This window comes from Panicum virgatum, chromosome 6K, assembly GCF_016808335.1.
Source record: "Panicum virgatum strain AP13 chromosome 6K, P.virgatum_v5, whole genome shotgun sequence".
Taxonomy (NCBI): Eukaryota; Viridiplantae; Streptophyta; class Magnoliopsida; order Poales; family Poaceae; genus Panicum; species Panicum virgatum.
In genome coordinates this window covers 37389607-37397444 of record NC_053141.1, presented here as the reverse complement: position 1 = coordinate 37397444, position 7838 = coordinate 37389607, and the positions used below count along the sequence as shown (strand labels likewise).

Below are 7838 nucleotides of genomic sequence, written 5' to 3'. Positions count from 1 at the left end.
CGCCATCGCCCATCGGCACACGGTTGAAACGAAACGCGCGAGCTCGTTGGATTCAACGGGATCCTTTTTTCCCAAAAGGAAACGTGACCGACGATAGATAGAGATCCGGCTGGCCGGCAGAGGAGGAAGCCCGGTGTGGTTCCATGCATCAGCTGCGTTTCGGTTCCGTGGCAAGCCCAGCTAGTACGTTTTCGCAGTAAAAAGAAACGTGATCTTGCCCGGAGAAGTTTCCTCCCGGGCGGAGAGGATTGCTCGGCGAGAGCGACGGGGCGGACGCCGGCGGGGCGGGAAACGGACCAGACAGCCGGACACCACGGCCACCAGGCACAAGCAGGGCGATACGTGATCTATCCACCGCGCCCCCGCGGCGCCACACGTTTGGGGACGACGACGACGAGATGGGGATCGGATCGGGGCGGGTCGGCGTGGTCCTCCGCGCCAGATCTCTGGCTGCCGGGGCGAGATCGCCAAGTCTCATCTCACCGGCTGCTATCAGGCAGCCCGTGGCAATTAGTTCCTCCTGTCCTGAATTGCCGAGAGCGAGGGGTGTCTCGAGGCAGTTCCTGCACAATTCAGAACATCCACATGAACCGCATCCTTCGTCAGCTCAGCTGGTCCTCGCTCAATTTTGACGGGTTGCTGCGTGGCTGTAATAGTCAAACAAGTTCATCCAAAAAAATTGCTTCGCTCATGTGCAGCGTTACGAGGATCTGTGGAGTGAAGCTGGCTAGAAGAGATTTACGCATGTTTTAGATTTTTTTATGGATTAAACAAACAGTGCTTGCGCATAGAAAAACATCAATGATGAAGGGGATGACTGCTTAGATTAAGACATGTAATGGAATATTCAGAGGTACCATAAACCATCACAAAAACAACTCAATTATGCAGAGGAGCCGCTGTAGGCAGCGATTGTGATACAGAATCCTCTTGCTACTGCCCCCGCAAACAGCGCCCTCACGTCATTATCGAATCAAGAACGGAGACGCAATCACCTGGGGGTGAAAAATGAAACTGACACTGACTGAACAATTTTTTTTCGAAAGACGACACTGACTAAACAATGGCACTACGATACAGAGCAATACGCGGCGGCGCGGCGTCACACGACGGCGGTGGCGGCGGGTGCAGGGTCGGCGGCCCAGACGATGTCCTTGAGCGCCGGCCGGAGCTCGTCGCTGCAGAAGGACCGGTACTCGAGCGTGTCGCCGCCGTCCTTCTTGACGTCGACCACGAGCACGGACGGCGCCACGCTGAAGATGTCGGCGGCCACGGCGAGGCGGCCCTTGGGGCCCCCGCGCTCCGCGCCCTCGAACCGCACGCCGCGGGCGCCGCTCTTGGTCACCCGCATCCGGCCCCCGCCGCGGGCGGCCACCTCCTCGAGCCGGGAGATGACGCCGCTCGCCGACTCCCGCGTCGCGAACCGCATGCCGCCGTCCCGGTGGCCCCTCGCGGAGCCCCCCTCGACGTCGAACAGAGGCGAGAGGTCGAAGCCCGCGGAGAGGGAGATGAGGTGGAACGCGTTCAGCGTCTCCGGCAGCTCGTCCTTGTCGCCGCCGTCCTTGGCGGCGCAGGCGGGCTCGGCCGGCGGCTCGGCGGCGGCACTGACGGGCCTCGCGACGGACGGCTTCTTGAACCACGGCGTCTCGACGATCTGGGCGACGGTGATGCGTGTGTCCGGGTTGGGGTCGAGCAGCCTGGGGATGAGCCTGCGCGCGTCCGTGGACAGCCACGGCGGGCAGCGGTAGTCCCCGCGGCTCATCTTCTTGAACATGGCGGCGATGTTGTCCTCCGGGAACGGGAGCGAGCCGGCGAGGAGCACGTAGAGGATGACCCCGCAGGACCAGATGTCGGCCTTGGCGCCGTCGTACCCCTTGTTCCGGAACACCTCCGGCGAGACGTACCCGGGCGTGCCGCAGAGCGTGTGCAGCAGCCCGTCGCTGCGGGCGTGGTCGGCGAGCGCGCTGAGGCCGAAGTCGACCACCTTGAGGTTGCCCGCGTCGTCGATGAGGAGGTTCTCCGACTTGAGGTCGCGGTGGAACACGCCGCGCGCGTGGCAGAAGCCGACGGCGGAGATGAGCTGGCGGAAGTAGCGGCGCGCGACGTCCTCCCTGACCCGGCCTGCGCGCACGATCCGCGCGAAGAGCTCCCCGCCGCGGACGAGCTCGAGCGCCAGGTAGATCCTGGAGCGCGTGGCCATCACCTCGTGGAGCTCGACGATGTTGGGGTGGGAGACCCGCTTCATGACGGCGATCTCGCGCTTGATCTGCTCCATCATGCCCGCGCGCACCACCCTGTCCTTGGACAGCACCTTCACCGCCACGCTCCGGCCCGTGCGCAGGTCCCGCGCCGCGTGGACGCGCCCGAAGTTGCCATGCCCCAGGACGCGGCCGAGCTCGTAGCGCCCCTGCAGCACCCCGCCCGCCTTCACCTCCCCGTCACCCTCCCCCATGATGCTCGATCGATCGGTCGGTCGGTCGATCCCCTACTCCTCCTCCCGACCCAATCCAAACTGAGAGAAAACTCTACCCTACGACGACTAGCGCGCGGCGGGAAGGATGGGATGGGGGGGCGTCTACCCGTCCTCGACGTGCTTGCGGTGGCAGGTGCGGTCGCCGCGCAGCTCGCGCTGGCCGGCGACGTCAGTGCCTGAGCGCCGCCTCATCGCTCCGCATTCCCTGGGGGCGCGGGGGGCGCTCTCGTCTCGCCGGGCGGTAGATGGCGGCTGCAGTCGCGCGGCGTCGCGGTGGCTCTCTTGCGAGGAGGGAAGGAGGAGGGGAAATCCGTGTGAGATTGGCTCAGCGCTGCGGCGCCCGGGTTATAACGGGCGGGCTACGGCGGCGGCACAGAGGCAGGGGGCCCTAGGCCGCAGGACGAGGGGCCCCGCGGCCGATGGGGATCGGACGGTGCGAGGCGGCTGATCGCTGGGTTTTTTGTTTGATAATACGCATGGAGACAACTGTTGCAGCCAAACTATGCAAAGGTCCCTGAAAAAAGCAAAAATTACAATGAGGTCCCTAAGACCTTTGCACCCAGAACAGGGTCGACATCTCTAACGCCGACCACGCCGCCGCCGAAGAAATCGAGCCTGAGCCCCGCCACGAGCTGGAAGAGCCCCATCGCGCTAAGGCTTTGGAAGGAGTCGAAGTTGACAACCGCTCCACAGAATAGGATGTAGCCATCGGCGATCGTGCAACGACAGGGGCACCCTCCAGCCCCTGGACCCGAGCGTGCTATCGACGACTTCCGCCGCCGAGGGAAGAACGTGCCCGATCCAGCCGGCCACCATCCACATCACCCACAAGCAGCTCCGCATCGAAGAGAAAAGAGGCCAGCAAAAGCAAAAGCATCACCTGACCAAGGCGATGAAGCACTGCCCCGTACTCCTGTACAAGAGCTCCCAAACTCGCCGCTAGCACCGGAGTTGAGAACCAACGGGGCGAGGAGGAGTTGGAGCATTATTCCGTCGCGCCGTCGCCGCCACCGCCTCGCCGATGCCGCCAGGACAAGCACCCCGTAGAGGAGCGACCTCCTCCCGGCACGACCTAGCTCCACCCAGTGTTCAACATTTCGGCAAAATTTCGCGAAATTCGCTGATTTCGCCCCCTCCGAAATTTGAAAATTTCAAAAATAATAATTTAAATATATTTAAAAGTATTTTAAAAAATAGTATAAAAATAAATTTCGGCCGAAATTTCGCCAAACACTGATGGCAAGCAAACCCTAAACCTAAAAAGCCACGACCCTAGTCTATATACATCGGCACAACATTCCCCACCCCACCTCCCTCTCCGACGCCTCCCCGGCCGCCGGAGAGGAACGGGGCCGGCGGAATCGCCGCCAGAAACTTGCGGCACCTCTTTTTCGCCCCGGATAACTGTAGCTTGATCGCTGGGGTTGTTGGGATGCGTCGGACGCCGCGGCGGGGGCTCTATGATTGAAGGGCGGGACCCTTCCCCGTGCGCCCCGGAACGGACGGCCTGATTGGGATAGGCCGCCGGCTAAGCTACTCCGAGGCGGCATGGAAACGGGAAAGCCGTTGCAGCAAGCCTACTAGCAGCACCGTGGCAGACCGCGGCCCACTGTTTGGTGCTTTCTGAGATATTTCAGCCCACAACAAACCTGAGTGTTGCGAACCAACTTCTTCCGTGGAACGGCGGGAGTATCGGAGTACGACGAGGGCAAGTTTCTAGCGGCTTTCTTTTTTTGTCCATACTATGGAAGCGTGTTCATCTCAACTTTTAGGCAAGTTGATTGCGTATTTGTGACTTTGTGTACAATTGTCATGGAGCAATAGGCAGCCATAGAGCAACAAACATCAACTCAAAGAGCATCTGTTTTGGCATCCCTTCTGGTATGACCGTATGAGCAATTACCAAAATCTTTATCAGCTAGTAAAATGTAAACTTATTTTCTCCACATTGGCATCCCTTCTGCTCGCATATGTTTTGACTTGCCTATTTAGTTTGGGGGGTTAACGGGCACAACTGTCATATGCTGTAGTGTTGATCTTCATTTAGTTATGAATTATTTTACTCTCTCCATTTCGCTTTGATATCCGGTTTTGTATATACCTAGACGGTGAAAAGTTTGAGTAAAATTTAATAAAAATTAATATAACAAAGAATCACAAAAGTTTGGTATAAGGGTACATAGGCTGTGTTTAGATGGAGGGAAAAGGGATATGAAAAGTCACATCGGACACTGTAGCACACTGTAGCATTTTTCGTTTGTTTGTAGTAAATATTGTCCTACCATGACCTAACTAGGCTTAAAAGATTCGTCTCGCAACGTACATCAAAACTATGCAATTAGTTTTTTTATTTACTTATATTTAGTACTCCATGCATGAATCATTTGTTATATTTAATGTTTCGATGTGATGGAGATGTGATGGAAAGTTTGGTTTGGGGGGAGTTTTGGGTATCTAAACACACCCATAGTTTGATATATGTGAACCGGACAAATATTGCATAACAAGTTTAATGAGCTGACGAGCTGATGGTGGCGAACCCCGCAGTTTAAATAGTCATTTAATGGGCTGCCTGGCTCAGCGGTGACGGGTAGCAAATGGGAGACGAGGGCCGTATTTAGATGAGGTGAAAAGGGGAGAAAAAGTCACATCAGTCATTGTAACACATTGTAGCATTTTTCGTTTGTTTGTGGTAAATATTGTCCTACCATGATCTAACTAGGCTCAAAAGATTCGTCTCGCAACGTACATCAAAACTATGCAACTAGTTTTTTTATTTAACTACATTTAGTACTCCATGTATGAATTATTTGCTATATTTAATGTTTTGATATGATAGGAGATGTGATGGATGTGATGAAAAGTTTGGAAATTTGGTGGTAACTAAACACACCCAAGGAAGCGGTGGCGGCGGCGGCTCCACAAGCACGCATACGTTTGCGTTTCGCCGACGGTTTGCCAGAGGTCTGAGCAATTTTTTTTCCTTCCTCTCTCCTCCGCCTCAACTTCTGGGCTAACGAGGGGAGCTCCTATGGTTCAGTATTGATTTTGGAGAGGTAAACATCGACGGGCGAGCACGGTTCGAGGGCTTCGGTGTGGAGTTCGATTGGTGGGACCCGGCGGAATATAAAAGATAGAGAACTCTTTCCCTCCTCGCTTCAACAGCTTTCTCGGTTGCCCGCTCGATATGAATTATTTATTCGTGGAAGTCAAACAGAGTTTGTAGTTCAGTTTTCCTCTCTCACAGCGAGTAGTCGAAAACTCGAAATGCTCCCTCTGTTCGGTTTTCCAGCCCCATGATTGGTTTTTGACAACACTGGAGGTGCAAAAGGAGAGCTGTTCAGCTTATAGTTCTTGAACAAGAATGTCCGTCCAGCTTACAAAATGATCAACTCTCTCTTTTCATACTGTGAATCGACTCTTCTCTCGTGCCGATTGGACACGTCAAAAGTTCTTGCTTCCAGCAAACGGCAGCGCACACATCTGCAACGGCGACATGCAGTACAACGCCTCAACCTATGAATCAGCTGCAGCTGTGACTAGATTCCAGCAACAGGTTCCCTTGCCCATCTCATCATCGATCATCACCAGGAAGAATCGAAGATGCTCCCTTTCACTCGCATCATCGGAGAAACAAAAACACCCGGCAATAGAAAGCGTTGCTGGATCGCTCAGCCATACGCGTGTTCCGTGTGCCTCACGTGGAAAACGCAACGAGGGACTGCGCCGTACCGTACGTATCCCATGCCTGGCGTCAGCATGGCCACCAAAAGATCAATCAGGGAAGACACGCAAGCCAGCCGGAGCTGCGAGCGATCAGTCGGCGAGCGGTCGATGGACGACGATGGCTCGGGCGCGCGTGACATCGCCGCCACCGCGACTGTCCGCGACGGCGGCGAGCACCGATCGTGAGGTGGCGCCGCGCTAACCATTAACCAACACCTCGCATCCCTAGCGGCAGCAGGGTACCTGAGCTAGCAGCAGGCGCTCACCGCGCTGCGCCGCGACGTCGCCGTCGACGCCGACCACCCGCCTGCTCCCCGCTCTCGTCTCGCGGCCGGACGCGCGCGCCTCTCGCCGCTAGGCCAGCGACAAGTGTCGCGCGGTCGCGGCGAGCGGTGCGCCCCCTTTTACTCTGCGGTGGGCAGGCCTGACGGGTGGACGGTGGGGGTGTGTGTGGGCCGGCGCCCTACGCCGCTCGTCTCGTCGCGTTCTCCCCCTCTCTGCCGCGCGCGCGTAAGGCTGGAGGCGTCGGGGTCAGGGGGGCCTTGCCAAGACGCGATACCCGCCACGTCGTGTACTTCCGCGCGGCGCCTTGTCGCCACCAGGACGCGCCGCCGGCGTCGCGTCGCGTCGCGGTCCTTCACCTGCGCGGCCTACTTTGCCCCCTTCGCCATCGTGCCGTCGTTCTGCTTGGGATATCATGGCGGCATCGATCGATCGGCAGGAGGCGGTGGCGGTGGCCACACGAGCACCGGCGGCGGTTCACCCGTGCCCATACATGATACACCAACACAGGACGGAACAGAATGCTGGTGGAGGGCTTGTCATCCGGATCAGCGCCGTTTGATCCCGTAGCAGAGGCTCTCGTGCCTGCCCGAGATGGCGTGGTGGTACCCCCCATAGTCCGGTTGGCAGATACGATGGCTCGCCAGATAGGCCGTGTCGTGTCGATCTTGTTAGCCTTGGTTAATGCATCCTAGGCGGGTCCAGGTCACGTTCTTCGTGAACACTGGCCGAGCTCAGAGCAGCCACCAACGTGATAAAGTTTTGTTGTGTAGGGATGGCAATCGCTTCCCCGTCCTCGCCCCCGCGAAATAGAAAATCTCCCCGTCCCCATCCCCGTGAACGCTGTCGGGGAGCGTTTGGCCCCCATCCCCGTCCCCGCGCGGGGAATAATCCCCGTCGGGAGTCCCGTCCCCGTCATTTGGATATTTTTGGCCAGAGTGTTACATATAGTGAGCATAAGTTTTTACAAAATTGGTAGGCCCAGAAAATATTTCTAGAATAAGTTTTTAAATTAGATCTTGCAATATGTTTAGTTTAAATGGATTATTTATCCATACTGCTATACTGAGTATTAGAAGCCATAACTTTTACAATACCATTATTTTATTTCCTAAGAGTTATAAAAAAAGTTTGGTAAATTTTAGATAAGAACAACTAGACCAAATGAATTATTTCAGATTTTTCTAGGTACAAGAAATATTTTTATTGATTTAGATACATTGATCAAATGAAAAACTTTATGTAACAAAAGTTGTAGATATTATCTCATAGGATCCAGAACAGTTGAGTTTGTATTTTTCTAATTTTTCTACGATTTTATATCGATTTTACAAATTTACTGTTTAATGCGCCCTGG

General features: G+C 55.8%; 1 protein-coding gene across 1 annotated transcript; it reads right to left on the bottom strand.

Annotated features, from left to right (window-relative positions):
* Nucleotides 1-805: 805 nt before the first annotated feature.
* Nucleotides 806-2803, bottom strand: LOC120712481 (CBL-interacting protein kinase 6-like). Its single transcript, XM_039998270.1, has one exon. It carries the CDS (start codon nucleotides 2450-2452, stop codon nucleotides 1103-1105), a length of 1350 nt encoding a protein of 449 aa, XP_039854204.1. The 5' UTR covers nucleotides 2453-2803; the 3' UTR covers nucleotides 806-1102.
* Nucleotides 2804-7838: the final 5035 nt, after the last annotated feature.